This window comes from Felis catus, chromosome A2 (assembly GCF_018350175.1).
Source record: "Felis catus isolate Fca126 chromosome A2, F.catus_Fca126_mat1.0, whole genome shotgun sequence".
Lineage (NCBI taxonomy): Eukaryota > Metazoa > Chordata > Mammalia > Carnivora > Felidae > Felis > Felis catus.
The window spans coordinates 77,124,609-77,146,613 of record NC_058369.1 but is presented as its reverse complement, the minus strand read 5'-3'; the positions used below and the strand labels follow the sequence as shown (position 1 = coordinate 77,146,613).

The window sequence follows — 22,005 nt, the reverse complement described above, 5'->3', positions numbered from 1 at the left end:
GCACTTGTTACGATGAGCACTGGGTGCTGTCTGAAAGTGATGAATCACTGAATTCTACACCTGAAACGAATACTACACTGCCTGTTAACTAACCGGAATTTAAATCAAAGCTTGAAATAAACACAAAATCCCAAGACAAAAAAAGATGAACTTAAAAGAACCGGCAGCCCATGGTTCCAGAAAAATGTTAGGTGGGTGCATGTTTTGACTTAACAATTAATGTATTCAGTATTCAGAAAAATCGTGATACGTTGTAACACCATCAGCACAGGGAAATTTGGCAGTTTTTTAAGAGATGCAGGAGGAATGGATGGCAGAGATGATGCTGAGCATCTTTCCTCTTGATTCTAGTAAGTAAATGAAGAAAATACCTACTTGGCCTGTGGATAGTAATCAAAAAGATGCCTGATTTGTGCAGATGAGAATGACGTTCTTGAGCACAGTGTATCACAAAACCTGCTTAATCGCAAGGACAAGCTACATTTCCACAGTAGTTGAATTTCCACAGACACTCTCCATTTAATCCCATTACATCAAGTTCATTCATTAACCCGCCCCTCTGTCCCTGTTCACACAGTCATGTCAAGAACAAGGTCCTCCCTGTTCAATACATTTTCTAACATGTCACCATGGTTTTCTCCCACATTATTTCTAGCTCTATTAATCCTTGGATAGAGCAAAAATCCTCTCATCTCACTGTGTATTTATCCTTGTATCCTAAGTGGCCACTTAGAATCTTTTTCTTTCAATTTCTTAATGGCTAGGATGAACTCCTTAACTGGAAACGTTAAATGAAATACGCTGAATGAGATGATGGGTGTTTCTGACTCATCTCCCTTCAAGTACCATTTCCACTTGAAGGGGTTTAAATTCTGTGAGAACAAAAACTATGAAGAGGAAATCTTTCATAAGCTGGCAGACGATGGCCTTGAGAGATACACTCCAGTTCTCCAATGGCTCTTATCTCAGCCTCAGTGAGAGAGAAACAGGGACAGAGACAGAGAGAGGCACAAAGAGAGGGAGAGAGGGAGAGAGGGAGAGAGGATGACGTCTAAGTAGCTACAGAGTGGAGAAGCATGAGGAATTTTTCAATTGGTCGAACAGATCAACAATATAATTGTGTGGGTCAAATCCATAATAGTGGTTAGAAGTAGAGAAGTCTTGGGGCGCCTGGGTGGCGCAGTCGGTTAAATGTCCGACTTCAGCCAGGTCACGATCTCACGGTCCGTGAGTTCGAGCCCCGCGTCAGGCTCTGGGCTGATGGCTCAGAGCCTGGACCCTGCTTCCGATTCTGTGTCTCCCTCTCTCTCTGCCCCTCCCCCGTTCATGCTCTGTCTCTCTCTGTCCCAAAAATAAATAAACGTTGAAAAAAAAATTAAAAAAAAAAAAAAGTAGAGAAGTCTTTAATGAAGAGTGACGGACTTGGAATCAGGAACCCTGGATATGAGTCCTGCCTTAATCACTTCATAGATCTCTGAGTTTAGACAAGTAGCTTCATCTCTCTAGAGCAGAAAGTTCTTATTTTCAGATATGATGATACCGGGGTGCCTGGGTGGCTCAGTTGGTTGAGCGTCTGACTCTTGAATTCGGCTGAGGTCATGATCCCACAGTCGTGGGATCAATCCCCACTGGTTGTGGAGCCGCTTAAGATTTTCTGTCTCCTTCTCTCTCTGCCCCTTCCCCCCACTCTTAAAAAAACAACAAAAAACCCCCGATATGATGATATTAATAATACCCACATCAGGGGCGCTATGTAGACCAGTGTTAGTATGTGTGTGTGGCAGAATTTTATAAACAGTAAAATGCCAGTCACCCAGCCACTCTTAGATATCCTTAAAGATTCGTGCTTTGAATCATGCTTTGAATTCATGGCCACCCACCTTCATCCATTGTATGGAAAACAGACCTGCAGAAACGCAAGTCGAGTGACTCAAAATGTATTTTGCACGGGAATTCAACAAATCTTCTTGATAAGTGTCCCAACAAGTTATAGCAGTGTGATAACAATTTCCCTTTCCAAGGACCTCCTGTGTGCCAGGTGCATTATTTAAATTTTTAAAAATCCTTTTAACCAGCTTCGATGTAAACATTCTTCTTCTTTTTTTTTTAAATATAATTTCTTGTCAAGTTGGCTAACATAGTGTATACAGTGTGCCCTTGGGCTTGGGGGTAGATTCCCTTGATTCATCGCTGCATCATTCTATTTCACAGATGAGGAAACAATTTAGAGAGATTAGCAAATTTGCTGGAGGGCACAAGCAAAATGAATTACAGAAGGATTCATGACCCTAAAGCCTACGCCATTTTCCCTCCACCACGCTGTAAATTATTGTGATTTTTTTTTTTTTGCCCTTTATTCCTATTTGCCCAGTTGTCTCCATGCCTCAGATATCACAGGCTCCTTGGTTTTCCTCTCTGTCGACATCCTGCCCACCTTCAAAGACCTATTGAAGTAATTATATCTTGCCAGAAGACTTCCCTCGGGTGCTCAGCCCATTCTGATCCTTCCACGTCCAAATTTCTGTAGCTCTTACCTTTTTTGCTTACTTCAATGTCGCCATAATGTTTTTGGAGTGTCTATTCTGTGCAAGTCACTATTCTAGGCTTGGGGGTCTATCAGCAAACAACACAGACAGAAATCTCAACGCTCAGGGAGCTTAGATCCCTGTGGCAGCAGAAAACTTTATGAAATAAACGGGAAACGATTATACAGTGTCCTAGAAGATGGTAAGGGACAAAGTAAAGCCAGAGCGCAGAGAATGAGTGTGAGGGCAGAAAGACTGTTGATTAGGGGTGTCAGGACAAGCCTCGCCGAGAAAGTGACTTCCGAGTAAAGACTTTGGAGTAAAGGCATTGCCTGATCTCAACTAGACTGTCAGCTTTCTGAGATCAGGGACGTTTGTGACAACGCGTCTATCTTCCTTTCAGTGTCCTGCACAAAATTCTGCACCTTGTTAGGTGCCCAATGAACAACACTTGGTCCTTGCTGACTTATTAATTCTGAGCACCAGTGGCCTAATATCTTCGTATTTAGGAGCATTTTGAAGCAGGAACGGTGGACTATTTTCTGTGTATCTACACACTGTGAACTAGGTGGTAACTCATTATTTCCTACTCAATCAACCACGAAAGCTTAGGTTAGCATTTGAATACAATTTTATCGTTGCTGTTTAAGCATCATCTACGCAAATAAAATTACTCAGGAGAAAAAGGAGATGATTAAGAAATGAAGTACAGTTATTTCCTCTATAAAACCACAACATCTCCAAAGGAGAGGGCTGTATAGCAGCAACTCTGAGACCATTTGAGGTGTTTCGTCTCGCAACAGACGGGCGAAAGACAGTGCCAAGGAACCCTGTTCCTTACCAGTTAGTACCACGATGTAGCAGAGAATTGCCGCTTACTGACTTCATGACCTTAGCGTTGTTATTTAAACGCTCTGTGCTTCCGTTACTGTCTCTAAAAACTGAGATTAATAACACCTGTCATGCAGTGTCATGCGACTTAAAAGTTCACTTAAAGTGTCTTGTACACAGTAGTTTTTCAATACGTGGTTGTGTACCAGTCATGATTCTGGATGGTAGGCCATCTCAGAAATAATATCTGGCTCGCTTTTGCAAAAAGGAATTTATAGGCGAGCTGATAAGCACGGAACCAATGTAGAGTTTCGAGAGGGAGGCCGGGAGCTAGACAGCCCTAGATGAGATTTTCCCTAGGAAGGGCCGGAATAGGACACCGCCATTGCCACTACCGACCGCCAATACTGGAGTCACCGCACCTGCCAGCAGAGTGAATCCCAAATTGTCAGTGTCTTTGAGCCACCCCTTTTAACTCAAGTCCTGGTGGGAGCATCGGATCGGCTTAAGTTCTGTGTCTGCTGCACCTGCTGGAGGCCAGGAGACACAGGGGCGGCCACTAGGGCTTCCTAGTAGGGTCTGGTCTCACCCTGTGGTGGGTCCTTCAAACATAAAAAGGGGATTCCAATAAACAACAGCCCCACAGCAAGAAACATCTACTATAGATAGCTACTGTATTATGTGGGGACTCTGCAACTTAGTGGAATAGCTTTACAGCTGGAGGGCAGCTTGTGGCCCTTCATTTTAAAGTTTGGGAAACCAAGGCCCGAAGACATGACTTCTACTAAATTACACGGAAAGCGAAGAGCAGTTAGGTCTAGAACTTAGGTCTCCTAATTGTCAGTCCAGTATACCTCACAATATTCCTTCCAACTTGTCCAACTCGTTCAGATCCCCTATTAGACCACCGTAGCCCTTCTCAGAATCACACTTCTCAGTTTTATAAGGAAAGTATTGCTGCAGGATTTTTTTTTTTTTTTTACCTCAATACCCGGGATTCATTGTCTCGCCACTTCGAAGAATGAAGAGGGGGACACAAAATGAGCAGCAGACAAAAGTTTATTAGAGTATAAGATCAGAAAGGAAGAATAGTATGAAAGCCCTCTTTACTGAGAGGAAACATTTGAAAGTGAATGTCCACCTACTATATTATAGGCAAGAGGTCCTTGTTTTATAAGGTCTGGTCATGCCCCACCCCTGTTCCCTTCCCCTCCTTACTTCTCAGGTCCTATGCTCATTGGCTTGATACCTCTAGGTGCTGGGCTGTCTCTTCCTGATTGGATCATTTCCATTATATGAGGGGTGGTCTATGGCCATATCAGTCCTTGTGAGCTATACATTTTATGGTCTACTACTTATTTTTAGTTAGGTCTTTTGTCAAATTCCTGAGGGAAACCTGAGGGGGAGTAGGTGGGGTCTGTTACATTTTTTTTTTTTAATTTTTAAATTTTTATTTATTTTTAAGAGAGAGACAGTGTGAGCAGGGGAGGGGCAGAAAGAGAGGGAGACACAGAATCTGAAGCAGGCTCCAGGTTCTGAGCTGTTGGCACAGAGCCCGTCGTGGGACTCAAGCTCACGAACCTCGAGGTCGTGACCTTAGCTGAAGTCGAAGTCGCTTGCTTAACCGACTGAGTCACGCAGGCGCCCTAGGTCTGTTACATTCTTAAGAGGGACCTTAAGCCTGGGGGGGTTTGCTGTGGTCAGACACTCTTCCCCACCCAGTGACCTTAGGCCCTAATCTTTCCCTCTCCTCCCACTGAATCCTATCTTCTCCTATCATACTGAGTGCTCAGAGCCTGGAGCCTGCTTTGGATTCTGTGTCTCTCTCTGTCCTTCCTCCACTCATGCTGTCTCTCTCTCAAAATAAATAAATTAAAAAAAAAAAAAAAAGAAAAGCGTGGCCCTTTGAGAATGCATCTATGCTACAAGTGTCCATCACTGTCCATATGCCCGCAAACTTTCAAATCCGTGTCTAGAGTTTTTAAGCTCTAGACATTTGTTTCCATTAACTATTGAAGATCTCAAATGGATTGTCCAGCTGGCATCTGAAATTCAAAGAAGTTGTCTCATTATCTTCTCCCCAAAGTCATCCTTCTTTCCACGTTGCCTGTTTCTGTAATGGTTTCACTACCCACCCAGCCATCTAAGCCAGACATTTTGGAGCCATCTTCAGTGCTTCTCTCACTCTCATTCTCACATTCGGAGTTGATAGAAGTTGGTGATTATTGCCAACCTTACTGGTGGCTCACCTGTATCCTTTTAGCATTCACTTTTCCTCTGTATATTCATCTACAAGCCTTCTTAGAGACTCTGCTAGAGAGACTTCTCTGGCTGCTGGTGCTCACTCGGCTCACCTATGGGGAAACCCAGAAGTGCCAGGGAGTTAGAGTCCCTGGGAGCAATCCTCAACTAATGACTGATGGAAGTTGATGGATGTATTTTGAATAGGAAAACTGAAGCATGTTCTATATTATCTCCCAGAGGTCTCCAGTGAGTCTGAATACCAATTGTTCACACTGGTAATCTACTCGTTAATGTATCTGAAAGCATTCCCATCCCTTTTTCATCCTCTACCAATGCTTGCTTGGATCAGTTCTCAAATAAACTCGTTGCACTCAACTGCTTATTTCTGGGACTGCTTCTAGGGCTGGTCAACTAAAACAGTGACCCCTTAAAGGAGTTGGGAATGGCTACACAATTTTCACTAGGGATGACTGGATATTTGGAAATATTCACTAATCATAAATATAAGGGAGAAAATATGCATGTTTAAATAAGAAATTGGATAGTTGAAACTGAGGTGCTGACAGGATCACCCAGGGGGACATGTTCTGTAGACAACTGAAAATATGGAATTAGAGATTAGAGAAGTACAGACTGGAGATAAGTGTCTAGGAGTTATCAGTGTACGTAGGCAGGTGCTAAAGCCATGAAAATGGCTAAGATGACCAAAATGCTTATTTACAGAGTAAAGGACAGGGAGAATGGATGTTGGAGGACAACTAGCAGCCTGTATAACAAACACTAACTAAATAGCATTCTCTTCTCCCCTAAAGCTGAGTATAACTAGGTAAGGAATAATTTTTAATTAATGTTTAAATCCACAGAGCCCAGCACGGTGCCTGGGCAGTACACTTTCAAGAAATGTAGAATTAAGTTTCATTCACACTATATAGTTATCACAAAGCATGAATCGGACCTTAGAGCTCTGTGCTCAATCTTGAAGACAATGTTTTTCATTGTCTCTTATAAAAACCCAAAATCTTATCCCCCACCCAACCCATCCTAATTTGCTCTAACAGAGGAGGAAGATAGTATTTTCTGTTTTGCCAGTTAGCTTAATTAGAGTAGGCTGCTGGTGATGCCAAAGTCTGTGGTTCCATCCCTTATATAGTATCTGATTTGAGGAGAGAAATTATAAAGCAGTCATCTTTCCTCTGTGCGACCTCGGGGATAGTTAACTTCTCAGGCCTCATCCGAGGAAGTGGTAAAACTATCATCTTTCATATACTTGCTGTGAAGTGAGACGATGCCTGGAAAGTGCTGAGATTCCTCAGCTTAGCACAATCAAGGGCCCGTCAAGCCTTACTTTCTGCAGCTTGCACCAAGCAAACGATAGCCTTGTTAATTTAGCTCGTCTTCCAAGTATAAGATCACATTACTAACCCCCACGTTTACCTATCACCGGCAAAATGGTACGGCACTCCCTCTCTGCCACAAAGCACTAGGCGCCTTACGACAGTGTGCGACCCCGCGCCTGACAGGAACGCCTAGTCCCATGGGCTCTGACCGCTCCAGCCAATCGCGCTGCTCCCGACCCATGACGTAAGCTGCTCTTGTGCATGCGCAGGGCGGGGAGACCTTGGCGAGGCGGCAGAGGAGCTTAGCGGAGGTGAAAGCATTGGCGGAGAGGAAAGTTGAGCGGTAAAATGCAGAGCTGGAGTCGTGTGTATTGCTCCTTGGCCAAGGTGAGGGCCGGCTGGGTGGGGTCGTGCGGAACCAGAGGCACAGAAGGGCCTGCTGACGGAGTCCGGACGCGGCCTAACTGGTGGGGCGAGAGAGGCCGGCGGTCGGGCCGGGACCACCCGCGGCCCCGCCCCTGAGCAGGCTCTGCCCGGGCCGCGACCGGGGCAAAGACCCGGGCGGCGGAGAGGCCCCGCCTGTTGTGTGACGGCCAGCAGTTACTCACTGCCCACTCCCAAGCCTGGGCCCTGGGCACACAGGCTTCTCCACCTTGGCAGAGGAAGTAGAAATAGCACCTGCCCTGTCTGGTCTGGCTTTTCATACGTTCTACCTTTTATCTCGAATCCTAATCTCAGCCCTAGAATGGCAGTGGGCAGGTAACCTTGCGGCTGCTCCTTGAAACAGCCAGACGCAGTCAGCCCCGGCAGGTAACCCTAAGAATTCCTCAGAGGCCTCTTCATTGTTTGCAGCTTTAAGGTAGTGTCCATTGCCTTCCCTCCTAGAGGCTTGCAGCAGGTTATCTTTCGTTACGACAGCTCTCCCATTTCATCTCCGTGTCGAATACAGCCAGATTGTACGTATGTGGGATCGTAGCTGAGTACTGTGCTGATGGATACCTTAAAGATCATATGCTGATCAAACTCCTTTGTGTCTAGGATGAGTAATCTGTGTTCCTGAGAGTTAATGTAATATGCTAGGAGTTACATTTTTAGTTAGAGGGGGAGCAGGGATTAAAAGTCAGGACTGACGTTTGGTTGGTCTGCTCCACTTTGGCCTACCGTCCTGACCTCAGGTGCCTTGAGTTACCTTGGAGTAGAGACCATGACTGCATTAGTGTGGGTTTCATCACTACCTCCCGTTTGCCTGCTGGATAGGAGCTATTTGCTTTGTTTCTTTGTGCCTCCCTGTTCTTAGCGTAGGAGAGAGTAGACGTCCATAGAGATTTTTATGAGGTTGTGATGCAGTCCGTGAAACCTGAGTAGCTGTTGAATGTCAGTAACTGCGTTTTCCAAAGTGACATTGTCTAATTTCTGTTCCTAGTTAACTGTTCAGGAACATCTTCATAGGTTGTACGTGGTAGTTTGAGTTAGGAAACCGCAGTTACAAGTAGGATTGTAATAATACAGATTATTGGGTACTTAAGTTAGAACTCTAAGAACTTTAACTGTGACATTAAAATGATCCCTGGCGCCAGAAATTAGCCGTGCTTTCTGAAACTTTAAGAAAACTTCACGCCACGGAATAACACTTTTTGTTGGGCTAACTATGACATAGTTTATTGAATATTCATAATGAAAAGACAGTGTGGTGAGCTGAGGTGGAGAGTTTAATTGTTATAAAGAGGAGAAATTGATGTGTAATCTCTATGTGGCAATGGAAGATATGTTAATAATAAGTGCTTGATAAAGTTTGCTCCATTTATTACATTTTCATGGACCTTCAGTAGTTCACTGTTTTGAATTCACATTTTACATCATATGAACAATTTTCTTTTCCAGAGAGGCCATTTCAATCGAATATCTCATGGCTTACAGGGAGTTTCTGCAGTTCCTCTGAGAACTTACGCTGATCAACCAAGTAAGTACTTAGTAAAACAGTTTTTCCTCACATTATTTCATAGTTCCTTTGTGTTTAAATGTAAAAGTAAGTGAATATTAGAGTTACTGGTAATAAAATAGTGGGTCATAGAATTCGTTTGTTCATCTGTGTAGTCACTTAAATGTTTATTGAGCACCTAGTGTCTCCAGGCAGTGAACAAGGCAAAGCCCTATACTTTTGGAACTAATAGTCTGGTGACAAAAGACAAACAATACCGAAGTAATAGGTAAATATTTTGGGTAGTGATTGAAAACTAAAGCGGGCAACGGAGAGGAACAAAGACTATTTTAGATAGGCTGTCAGGACTTTTCTAAGGAAATGATGTCTGAGTGAAGGGAGGGAGTGAGGTTATTTCAGGCAGACAGAAACAACTATGACAAGGGTGTGAGGTGAGAACTAGCTTGTGAGGTTTAAGGCATTGCAGAAAAGGCTGGTGCGGCTGGAGGATGTAAAATCAGAGAGGTAGGCGGGGATCAGTTCATGGTGGGAGGGTTTTGGAAGCCAGGTGAAGGAGTTTGGATTTTATTCCCAAGTGTGGTGGGAAAGCCAATGAAGGGTTTTGAGCAGGGGATGATTTTTGAATGTTTACATTGAAAAAGTTAGGGGTGCCTGGGTGGCTCAGTCAGTTAAGCGTCCGACTTCGGCTCAGGTCATGATCTCATGGCTTGTTAGTTTGAGCTCTATGTGGGGCTCTGTGCTGACAGCTCAGAGCCTGGAGCCTGCTTCGGATTTTGTCTCTCTCTCTCTCTCTCTCTCTGCCCCTTCCCTGCTCACACTCTGTCTCTATCTCTCAAAAATAAATACACATAAAAAAAAAAAAAAAGAAAAAGTTAATCCTGTCCACTGGGTGAGGTTAAGTGTGGTGGTTATTTGACATGGTTTAGAATGGTAAGATGACTTTTTGACATCCTGAGCGAAGATTTTTTTTTTTTAATTTTTTTTTTTCAACATTTATTTATTTTTGGGACAGAGAGAGACAGAGCATGAACGGGGGAGGGGCAGAGAGAGAGGGAGACACAGAATCGGAAACAAGCTCCAGGCTCTGAGCCATCAGCCCAGAGCCTGACGCGGGGCTCGAACTCACGGACCGCGAGATCGTGACCTGGCTGAAGTCGGACGCTTAACCGACTGCGCCACCCAGGTGCCCCTTGAACGAAGATTTTGATGGGCTTGTCAAAAACATATTATAGGACTAGAAGGATATACCCTGAAAGGAAGCTATGAAAGCTATGGATTATGGATATTTTCCTCTTTTTTAAAAAAATATTTCTGAAGCTTCTATAAATGACAGATATTTTGTTTTTCAGCTATTTAAAACAGGAAGTTAATAGGCTTGTTTTTTTTGTTTTTTGTTTTGGTTTTTTAATTTTTCTATGGTACCATCCAGTATGGTACCTGGTACAAAGTAAGTAACCAGCAACAACAACAGTAATAGTAACTGATTCCCTGAGGGCTTACTGTGTCTCAAGCAGTCTTTAATCCTTGTTGCCATCTTGTAAGATATGTGCTTCCATTTTCCCCATTTTATAACTGGAGGAACTGAGTGAAAAGAGGTTCAGCTAAGAAAGGACAGAATTGGGAAAATTCTTCTGACCCTAGAGCCTACATTTGTTTTTAACCTTTTTAATGTTTGTTTATTTTTGAGAGAGAGCACGTGCAAGCGGGGGAAGAGCAGAGAAAGAGGGAGACAGAATCCGAATCAGGCTCTAGGCTCTGAGCTGTGTGCAGCACAGAGCCTGGCACAGAGCTCAAACCCACGAACCGTGAGATATGACCTGGGCCGAAGTGAGACGCTTAACCGACTGAGCCACTCAGGCGCTCCTAGGGCCTATGTTTTTAATTTCTGTTCTGTTTGGTCAGCTTCTGTTGAGTATTTGTTGATGAGAGCAACTGGAGGAGTTCAAAATTTCTTATAATACAGTCCCTGTTACAACATCTGGAAGATGTTTGAATAACTGTATGAACCAAATTCATCAAGATTTGAAGAGTGATGTGTGTTATTGTGGTAGGACCTTCTGTTTCATGACAGGAGTGGACTCACAGCACTTAATCACTCACATTAGCTACATTCATTCCTCAGTTCAACAGCTATGGGATATATACTATGTGCTAGTGACTGGGATGATGCAGTGAACAAGTCAGACAAGATGCAGCTTTTTAAAAAAATGTTTTTATTTAAAAAAAATTTTTTTAATGTTTATTTATTTTTAAAAGAGATGGAGACAGAGCATGAATGGAGGAGGGGCAGAGAGAGAGGGAGACACAGAATCCGAAGCAGGCTCCAGGCTCTGAGCTGTCAGCACAGCCTGTCACGGGGCTCAAACTCACGAACCACGAGATCATGATCTTAGCCGAAGTTGGACACTTAGCCGACTGAGCCACCCAGGTGCCCCCAAGATGCAGCTTTTATTTATTTATTTATTTATTATTTATTTTTTTTTCAGCGTTTATTTATTTTTGGGACAGAGAGAGACAGAGCATGAATGGGGGAGGGGCAGAGAGAGAGAGGGAGACACAGAATCGGAAACAGGCTCCAGGCTCTGAGCCATCAGCCCAGAGCCTGACGCGGGGCTCGAACTCACGGACCGCGAGATCGTGACCTGGCTGAAGTCGGACGCCCTACCGACTGCGCCACCCAGGCGCCCCCAAGATGCAGCTTTTATAGAGTTTATAGTCCATTTGGGCAAGACAAGCATCCATCCAATAATTGTGATAAGCGTGATAATTGGAGAGCCTGGATGGCTCAGTCAGTTAGGAGTCCGGCTTCAGCTCAGGTGTGAGGTTGGGCTCTGTGCTGACAGCTCGGAGCCTGAAGCCTGCTTCAGATTTTGTGTGTCTCCATCTCTCTCTGCCCTCCCCTGTTTGCACTCTGTCTCTCTCTCTCTCAAAAATAAACAAACGTTAAAAAAAAAAATTGTGGTAAAGACACCATAGGCTAAATATAAGGGAGCTATGAAATCTGTATCCCGATGGAGAATGGTCACAGAATTCTTTCCTAAGGAAACGATGTTGATATCTGAAAAGGGTTGGGGTGGAGTGGGTATGGGAGGAGGTGTTCCAGGTAGAAGGAGCAGCATGTGGGAGTATTTTGATGTGAGAAGGAGCACAGTGCCTTTAAGGAGCTTGAAAAGGGCCAGTGTGGCTGAAGTGTGTTGAAGATTGAGAGTTGACCTCTGCAGATAATGAAAGACCCTAACTCTTTATTTTAACGACAGTTGGAAGTCATCGGGAGTGTTTTAAGCAGAGGCCTGATACGATTTGTTTTTTGTTTTTGGTTTTTTTTAAGTTTATTTATTTTTGAGAGATAGCACAGATGTGCATGCCAACAGGGGAAGAGGGCAGAGGGAGAGGGAGAGAGAGAAACCCACGCTGTTAGTGCCAGGCTGATTCTGGGCTTGATCTCTTGAATCATGAGATCATAACCTGAGCCGAAATCAGACATTTAACCGACTGAGCCACCCAGTGCCCTGATATGATTTGTTTTTAAAGATCATTCTTGCTGCAGATTGGAGTTTTTATTGTAATGCTTTTTGCTTTTTCTCTCTTATTAGACTAGAAGAACCAGGGCTGTGTCATTATAGGTATCCAAAGAACTTAGAATAGGGTCTAATGCTCAATAAATGTTTGTTGAATGAAAAAGAAAAGACCAATGAAGAAGGAGAGAGTAATGTCTGGGTCGGGTTTTAGTGGGAGAGAACACTGGAGTAGCATTGGTGTTATGGAGATTGGAGGTTGTGAGATTGGGAGGTGGATCTGAGGAGGGAAGAAACATCCGTCGAGTGCCTTGTATGCATCTAGCATCATCCCAGGATGTTGACATGCATTGTTATCTTTGACCTCAAACCCTGGGGTGTAGGTATTACTGTCACTTATTCCTATGTTACATCAAAACCAGAGAGATTAAATATTTGCCCAAGAATTTACGAAGGGGTAGAGCTCATGTTTGAACACCAGTTTTTCCTTCCTTCCTTCCTTCCTTCCTTCCTTCCTTCCTTCCTTCCTTCCTTCCTTCCTTCCTTCCAACTTCAAATCCTTTTTTCTTTTACTATATTTCTCCTTTATGGATTAGGGAGGTTGTAGGGTAATGATCAGAAAGTAAACAATTCTTACAGAATTCAGGATTTTAGAGGCTGGACAGTTTTGGGTGATGACAAGTATAGGATGTTACTATGAAAGGATCACTAAAATAGACTGGAGATTAAGGCCGTTGATAATTTAAAAAGGGCCCCTCTACCCCCCAAAACAAATAAACCTTGCCAAGTAGCTCTTATACTCATTTAGTGAATTTGGTAATTAATAATTCCTGCCTTGTGATATGTTTTTTCTTACCCCTTTTTTTACTTTTAAAAATAATCTTGATTTATGTATATTTTGAAACATGCCTGTTTTCCCTAACTGTAGTGTCAGGTTACTGAAGGTAGTGATTTCCTCTTGGGTAGGTGTTCATAAATATTTGTTGCTTTCGTTATGTTAATGAAGGAGCTTTTTGTCATTTTAGTTGGAGTTCCTGATTGCCCTGGAGATGATGGGGTCATCTGAGTGTTCTGCATGGCATTAGGACAGAAAGGTATAGGAGTGAGTGGAGGCTTATGAATGGAAAGAACCTGCTTTGAACCCTGGCTGCATCACTTACTGGTTGTGCAACCTTATGCAGGTTATCTAGTCACTCTCAGCCTTAGTTTCTTCCTGTGAAATGGAGGTCTGATAATTGTGTCATAGAGACATAAGGAGGCTTAAATGAGACGACATGAAATACTCAGCTCGCTGCCTGGCACAGAATAAATTACCAAAATGGTAGATGTTATTGCAAACTGACTCCTTAAAATACGTCTTGCACTTTGTTGATGATTATCATTTATTTGTAACTCAACACCTGTATTTCAGTGGTAGCCTTGATGACACGGTGTACTTATTTTCCTCACAGTGATATAATAAGTAACATTCGTAGAACACTTTTTCCTGCTTTTTCTCCTTCAGTTCATTTCATGGCATTAACTGCCATGTCTGTTGAAGTCCATCACGCCTAATTGTATCCCAGTATTTTTTAAAGCATCAGCCTGGTAACTTTCTGCTGATATTTCACTGTCACCTAAAATGCAGATTGCTATGTAGCTGTCTTCTGCCATACTTCTAACTTAGTCATCTTTCTCCCATGATACCGATTTGTGTGTCCTGTTTGGTTTTTCTTTTTCACTCTTAAAGGCTAGAGCTAATTTTGTAAAATTAACCATCAAGTGTTCCTTAATGTGTTTCATTTAATTATTTGTCTGTATCCTGGTTTTTAAAAGTGTATGTGGGAATCAAATTGAGAAATGCTTTTGGACAAGGAGGTGGTGAGTCAGAATTGTGTGTTGTAAACTTTTCACCTGTGTGCAGCCTTTGTGTAGGTGAGAGCCAACTGGTTTGTCTTTGCAACCTTTCGTTATGAAAAATCGCAAATGTTCGGAAAAGTTGTAAGAATTTTCCAGTGAACATTCATAGGTACTTCCACTAACATTTTACTGTACTTAAACTGTCATGTATCTGTTCATCCATTTAGCCACCCTTCAGTCCACCTTACTTTTTTGACACATTTAAAAGTAAATTGCAGACATCCCCTAAATACTGGCTTGTTTTTGAAGGTTTGTTACTGGATCACACCCTCCTATAGTCTCAGCTGACTGATCTTCAGAGAATTTTCCTTTTTCCCTTCTTTTTTGTTCTCCCTAGCACTTTAGTGGTGTTCTGATGGAACGGTACATCTAATATCTTCAGTGAGGGGTGAATGGTTTTAAATTTTTGGTATTTTGTATAGTTAAAAAAAAATCTAAGAGCACGATGGGAAATGAAACTAAAATTTTTGGCTATTTCATGTTTAAATTTATTTAATTAACATATACTTTAATCAGAAAAGATGTTAAAAATTCAGCAAAGAAACCTGTTTTTTGTATCTTGTGTTTCATTACTGTGAATTAAAAATTAGAATCCAAATTAAAGAATATTGTTTAGGCCATCATTTGGTTCAAAACTTGAAAATAGATACACACTTTATTATGTACTTAATTCTGAACATGAATCAGGGAACCAGACAGCGTAGCCAAAGAGCACAAGTGGATCGATGAAACTTGAAACGATCCTTTTTTCATGTATTGGACTAGCTATATATTTTTTTCATGTACTGAGTAATCCTAATTATCATTTGATATAACAAAAGAGAATCAGTACTTTTATTTATTCAGTAGGAAGGATTCTTAGGTTTTGTGGGTTGGATAACTTCTTAGTTCAGGGGTTCTGTGTTTCTTTTCAGTCCTGCAGAAGTTTTTTGATGATACTAGCACTCCCATCCCTTGGAGGGGTGGGTGTTTTCTTGAGGAGGGATGATCAGAAATTAAAACTGCCATCTTCAGAGGTCAGAATATAGCTACCATATAGCAAATATTTATTATGTATGCTCCAAGTATTGTGCTAAGCTATTTGCATATTTTGTATCATGCCCCTGTGAGGTAGGTTTTTTTTGTAGTCTTTATTTTGCAGTTAGAGAAACTGAAGGTGAAGTGAAACAGGTTAAATTACTCTCCTAAGGTTAGATGTCTAATAATTATAAAGCTTGATTATTGCTCTTAGGATTTTAGTTTTTGATAGTTGAAATTGAGGAATAGAATACCGTTGAATAATGGGATGACCATTGGAAATAGAGACAAAAAGCTTAAATTTTGTCTCTGCCAGTCACTTGCTATGTGACCTTGGGCAAGTTAACTGACCTCTCTGAACCTAGTGTTTCTTATCTGTGAAATGTCAGTTATATGTCATCCTTACCGTCTTCATAAGAAGTTCTGAGAATCAAACAGGATAATTGATGTGAAAATGTGTTATAAACTGCTAAATGCGTGGGGTTGTAAGGATAGTAGAGGCGGAGGAGAAGGGAGACTGTCTCCTAACTCTTTCAAGCCAGTGTATTTTTATTTGAAGTTGGCTTGAGAACAGTGGGAATAATTGGACTTCTTTTCCATTTGCATTATAATTATTATATTACTAAGGCTGCTGATCACAGTTAATTGCCTTTTCTATCTTCATATGGTAAATGTCCAGAGTAGTTCACTTAATGTTCTGGTTAGCCTGTTATTGTAAACTATATGAAATTTATCAGTATTCAAATAAAGTCCAAAACGTGTTTGCCATCTGTTACAGGGAAGCTGGTTTTTCTCCCTGTATCTCACGTACAGTACCTGGAATCATATCATTCTTAAATTTATTGACAGCTCTAAGGATATACAAAATTTAATCCTAACGTTAGTCATTTAAGGTAGTGTTATTGTTTCTTTTATGACAGAAAAATTAAGTCACTTGGTTACACAGCTAATAAATGTTAGAGCTGAGATTTGAAGACAAGTATGTCAGATTCCAAAGTTCTCTCCCTCATGCAGATGTGTCTTCTAGTGTCACTAAAAGCCTGTCTTGTTATTAAGGAAAACGGTGTGGAATTTAGCAAGGTCAGTGGATACAGTGGATATAGAACTCTGTTGTATTTCCATATGTCATAATGAACAAATAGAATATGAAATTTAAAAATGCCAGTTTTAGTTAACATCAAAGAATGTTAAGTACCTAGGAATAAAATAGTACTGGGTAGAAAATTCTGGTTCCTTGTACTTTCTTGGAGGTTTAAAGTATCAGATTTTTTGTTTGTTTTTTTTAATGTACTATTTTTGGTCCATATTAAGCAATTTACTGTTTATATCAATTTGCTTTTATTGTAGTTGATGCTGATGTAACAGTGATAGGATCTGGTCCCGGAGGATATGTTGCCGCTATTAAAGCTGCCCAGTTGGGCTTCAAGGTAAAGTTTAGACTAAACGAGGTGTTGATTTATTTTTATTTGGAAGGAGTTGATCATATTCACAAAATACTTTGCACCTAAATAACAGTGGTAAATAATGTCTTTATTCTATAAGTTCTATTTAGGCCTGAGATGAGTGAAGAGTGTTATTCAGTTGTGGTAGTCTCATGAAATAGCAGAGTCCATTATTCCCAACTCCCCACAGTGCTTCGCACGTTTGGCTACTAACTTCACTTTGGAAGCAACAGTAATAGAACTAAAAGCATGTGTTTGGTAATGTTAAACAAAAATGTCTTAGAATAATTCACATTTGGGTTAGCCTGCATTTAGTATTACTCAGATGATAAATTTTAAAGGACTCTATTTCATTCTCACAAATGCAAACTTATTTTGTACAAGAATTAGGACAGATACGTGGGAATTTTAGTGAACTGAAACTCTGCAGGTTATGTGCCGTTAAATAATATTTTCTTTGGTTGTAGACAGTATGTGTTGAGAAAAATGAAACGCTTGGTGGAACGTGCTTGAACGTCGGTTGTATCCCTTCTAAGGTGAGCGTGTGTTCCGTACAGTGCAAAGGCTTCTGTCATTAGCCACCAGCTAGAAGGATATGTTAAGACTAGAATATTAGACTAATACAGTTACTAAAAAATAAACAACCAAGGTTGATAAAAAACATGTTCTCCTTGGTAAAGCTTAAGCAGTGCTTTCAGCAGTCTGCCATACATTCCTGAAATTGCTTCTTTGTTTTGGAATCCCTAGCCATTCCATTCAAACAGACTCTCATGTTCCATTTTTCTCTTTAGTTCTCCTTTACCAACGAAACAGATCATAGGCAGTAAATTCTTTTAGGTGCTTTTGGATGTAGACAGGACTGCCCTTTTCACCTGCCCCCTGAAGAGGGTACCTATTCCTTTGCTTTTAAAGAAAGTAAAGGTGTTTTGTTTTTCAGTCCTGCTGTTGAACATTGTGTCATTATTTGACTTAGATTAATTACATAAGAACAGAAACTGAATTGTTGTAGTCCTTTGTACTATTGCATGCAGGGGATGTCATTTCTTAAGTGCTTTTTTATCGTATATAGTCTTATTAACATTTCATCATTTTGTCTATTTAGGCTTTATTAAATAACTCTCATTATTACCATATGGCCCATGGAAAAGATTTTGCATCTAGGGGAATTGAAAGTAAGTATACCTTTCATATTTAGCAATATTACCAGCCACACTTGACTCTTCCAGTTAAAGACTTCTGTATGTCTAATGAGTAATACATGTTTCATTGAGGAAAGAGTAAAAAAAGATATTAAAAATAGAGATTTACTTAAGGCTTAAATCCAGATTTCTACTATGACATCTTCTGTTCCTTTGACAACTTTTGTGTGAAGTCTGCTGTGTGTGTGTGTGTGTGTGTGTGTGTGTGTGTGTGTGTGTATGAAGAGTCAGTTTCAATTTCCCTGAAACCTGGAGATCTCGAGGTGGGGAGTTGGCACTGGATTCCTGAGTGCTCTAGGCAGATAAGGAAGGAAGGAAGGAAGGATGGACAGACTGCTTAGGTTGTTGGTAGTGTGGCAAGAACAAAGGAGAGAGTGGGGAATGCAACCCAGTGTAAAAGGAGGGCATTTCATTTTAATTTGGTAAATCTTGTCTCCCACCATTCTTTTTGGGCTGTTTTCATTTCATCCTTTTTCACCAATTGTTGACAGATACATCCAGAAGGGTAGTCTGTTCTAGAAAGAGCTTAAACATACCAGTGGGTATGGAGGGGTAATCATTTTTCTTTCATTTGTTTGTTGCAGTAGTTTCTGAAAGAATGGGCTGTAGTAGGCAATCCAGTGGGTATAAAGGTGATATGTACACATTAAAGCAAACATATCAAAGTAGATGAAAGGTAGAATCAAAACCCACTTTCCTGACTCAGGAGAGAAGAAACAGGGTTTAGTCAAGAGACTTGCATCGTAGGCCAAGCTTCCTCTTCTAGTTTATGACCTAGGTAAATCAGATCTCTCAGGGTCTCTGTTTCCTCATCTCTGAGATATGGGTTGATTGCATGTGCAGATTGCTAAGATCTCCCTCTTTTGAAGTTCTGTTGAGTTGAGCTGCTTTGTTTTCTTATGTTGTTGCTTCAGAGTTAGGAGTTAAATGAGGGATTTTTTTTTTTTAAGTTTATTTTGAGAGAGAGAGTACACGCAAGTGGTAGAGAATCAGAGACAGAAAGAGGGAGAGAGAGCATTGCAAGCAGTCTCTGCAGTGTGGAGCCTGATGCGGGGCTCGAACCCACAAACCATGAGATCGTGACCTGAGCTGAAGTCGGATGCTTAACCAACTGAGCAACCCAGGCGACCCAAATGAGGGATTAAATCCAGTTGATTAAACTCTTTTATGTTAAGTTTCTATATTTAAAGTTTTCAGATGAGTATTTTTGTTTTTGTTTTGTGAAGTTGTTCCTATTTAAAATTTCAGCTGGTGTTTTACTTTGCCATCTCTATTTAATTCTATCCAGATTTATAATCATCATAATGTGTTCGGAGAATGAGTATGTTGCCACGTGGGATGTAATGTGTATTTTGGACTGCATTTTTCCCAAAGGTGGACTTTTTACTGTGTTTGATAAGTTTTGTTGACCGTGATGTGTTGCTGTTGGCCTGTTTGCGAGCTACAATTATTATAGCAGTTACTACATGAGAAGTTTTAACACTGCCTTTTTTACAGTTCTGTAAGCATTAAGCTGAAATTTTCCAGACCTGATTAGTGAAAAATATCACATTGCGTCAAGAATTTAGCTAAGGACTAAAGATTTATTTAACAAATTACAGTGTCTGAAGTTCGCTTGAATTTAGAGAAGATGATGGAGCAGAAGAGTACAGCGGTAAAAGCTTTAACTGGTGGAATTGCCCACTTATTCAAACAGAATAAGGTCAGTGTTTTAATGTTCAGATGCCTGCTTTATCTTACGTTCATATGAAACATTCTGCTGATAGAGTGATGCCCTTAGAACTTAATGCTTGGGGGTATTATATATATATTTTTAATATTTATTTTTGAGAGAGAGTGAGAGAGAGTATGAGTGGGGGAGGGGCAGAGGGAGAAGGGGGACACAGAATCTGAAGCAGGCTCCAGGCTCTGAGCTGTCAGCACAGAGCCTGACACGGGGCTTGAACCCACAAACCATGAGATCATGACCTGAACAGAAGTTGGCTATTTAACTGACTGAGCCACACAGGCACCCCTATCTCTTTTTTTTTTTTTTTTTCCTGCTGGGTATATTAATTTAAAACTGTGTGCTAACCTGAAGTAGATTCCCTGACGTATATAACAAGTTTTTTGCTGCTCTACGCGTAACCTTATTAAGTAAGGAAGTATTTTGTACTGGGTGTATTATTTAATAGAGTGCTTTTATTTTCCTCCCCATTAATCATATTTTTTAATTTTTATTTAAAAACATTTTTTTAATGTTTATTTTTGAGAGAGACAGAGACAGAGTGTGAGCAGGGCAGGGGCAGCGAGAAAGGGAGACAGAAACCAGAGCAGGCTCCAGGCTCTCTGAGTAAGCTGTCAGCACGAAGCCTGATGCGGAGCTCGAACTCACAAACCATGAGATCATGACCTGAGCCGAAGTTGGATCCTCAACCAACTGAGGCACCCAGGCGCCCCATGTTTTTTTTAATTGCAAACATCATTTTAAACTTTGTGAATGTATAAATACTATTTTATTAAAGGTTGTTCACGTAAATGGATATGGAAAGATAACGGGCAAAAATCAGGTCACTGCTATGAAAGCCGATGGCAGCACTCAAGTTATTGATACAAAGAACATTCTTATAGCTACAGGGTCAGAAGTTACTCCTTTTCCTGGAATCACGGTATGCTTTTTACAACTGTTACAACCTTCCTTCAGGAAGACCTTTTATAAACTACTTTATTCATGCTATTTATGCACTTTGAATGAAACATTTCTAACTGAAATACCATATGTTGACACTCAGCTTTGGGAAGCTGTCTCTATTTTGCAGTGATTTTGACCAGAAATAGAACATTTCATATTAAGATAGACTTGGGTTCATTTTGTAGTTAAAATGGACCATTTGGTTTTGAAATATTGAATGATGAAATGTCAAGTGAGCATTTTTAATGGGATTTGTTAAAATGGACCGTAAGGGATGGGGGAGAGGGGAAAGTGGGTGATGGGCACTGAGGAGGGCACTTGTTGGGATGAGCGCTGGATGTTGTATGGGAGCCAGTCTGACAATAAATTATATTAAAAAGAATGTAAGGATAGAAGTCATAGATACCTCAGAACAGATAAATGTCTTAGTATTTTTTGTGAGCTCATTTATAAGGCAGTAGGTTTTTCCAAATCATTTTGACTGTATATATTTTGTTATAGATTGATGAAGATACAATAGTGTCGTCTACAGGTGCTCTATCTTTAAAAAAAGTTCCAGAAAAGATGGTTGTCATTGGTGCAGGAGTAATAGGTGTAGAATTGGTAAGTAATGCCTTTTCTTCTCTTACTGCCTTCATGGAGTTGGAAGGAATGTAATGGTCTCCTGTTTGATTCTTTTTACAACGTTGTAGGCAGATCAAGATTGAGTTTTGCTTAAACACTTCTAGTATTACTAGAATTACTAACTTTTAAGACAACCAATTTATATAATCATTAGTCATTAGAACATTCTCTTTTATTTTGAAATCTGCTTCCCTGTATCTTCTACCCTTTCTGTTTCCTAGGATGGATGTTTAAAAAATCTGACAGCCCTTCAGTCCTTCAGAAGACAGTTCTCATCTTGAGCAAATTAGCTTTCAGATATGACTTCTGCGGTCTGGCTCTTCCCTCTCCATCCTTATCTTGATCCCTCTTAAGTTTTGTCAGACTACTTGCAATTCTCCTGAGAACCTTGCTGTTTCATGCTTTTCTGCCTTCCTTGTTCTCCCTTCCTGTCCATCTGGTGACTTTTCTGTATTACCAGCAACCTCTTCTCTCCATTTTCAGGTATCCTTTCCCAGGGCTGTTGGATCTTGATAGCACAAAGAACTGCTTCACTTGTGAAATCACAAATTCAGACGTTGTGATTCTAACATGGTTATTCTAATATGGTTATTCTAACCATAACCTTCTTTCCTCTCTTACTCAGGTTTTCTCAGCACACAGGTGGTTTATCAGGTGCTCTAGTCCTTGTGTCCCTCTGTGTCTTTGCTCTCTGCACGTCCTGTCTTGACTGCTTTCCTGATCCACTTAGATTCCATAGTCCATCACCTTAGCCACTCTTCT

The 22,005-nt window shown here is 41.0% G+C and overlaps 1 protein-coding gene across 1 annotated transcript in view; it reads left to right on the top strand.

The window, feature by feature from the left end:
• Positions 1-7,170: 7,170 nt before the first annotated feature.
• The window catches only part of DLD (dihydrolipoamide dehydrogenase), a 35,317-nt gene continuing 20,482 nt past the window's right edge, over positions 7,171-22,005 (top strand). The window contains exons 1-8 of the mRNA XM_003982645.5: positions 7,171-7,324; positions 8,819-8,897; positions 16,655-16,734; positions 17,217-17,285; positions 17,852-17,921; positions 19,550-19,650; positions 20,453-20,596; positions 21,121-21,222. Coding sequence (XP_003982694.1) covers positions 7,286-7,324; positions 8,819-8,897; positions 16,655-16,734; positions 17,217-17,285; positions 17,852-17,921; positions 19,550-19,650; positions 20,453-20,596; positions 21,121-21,222 — 684 coding nt within the window. The 5' untranslated portion in view covers positions 7,171-7,285. The remainder of the gene's footprint in view (positions 7,325-8,818; positions 8,898-16,654; positions 16,735-17,216; positions 17,286-17,851; positions 17,922-19,549; positions 19,651-20,452; positions 20,597-21,120; positions 21,223-22,005) is intronic.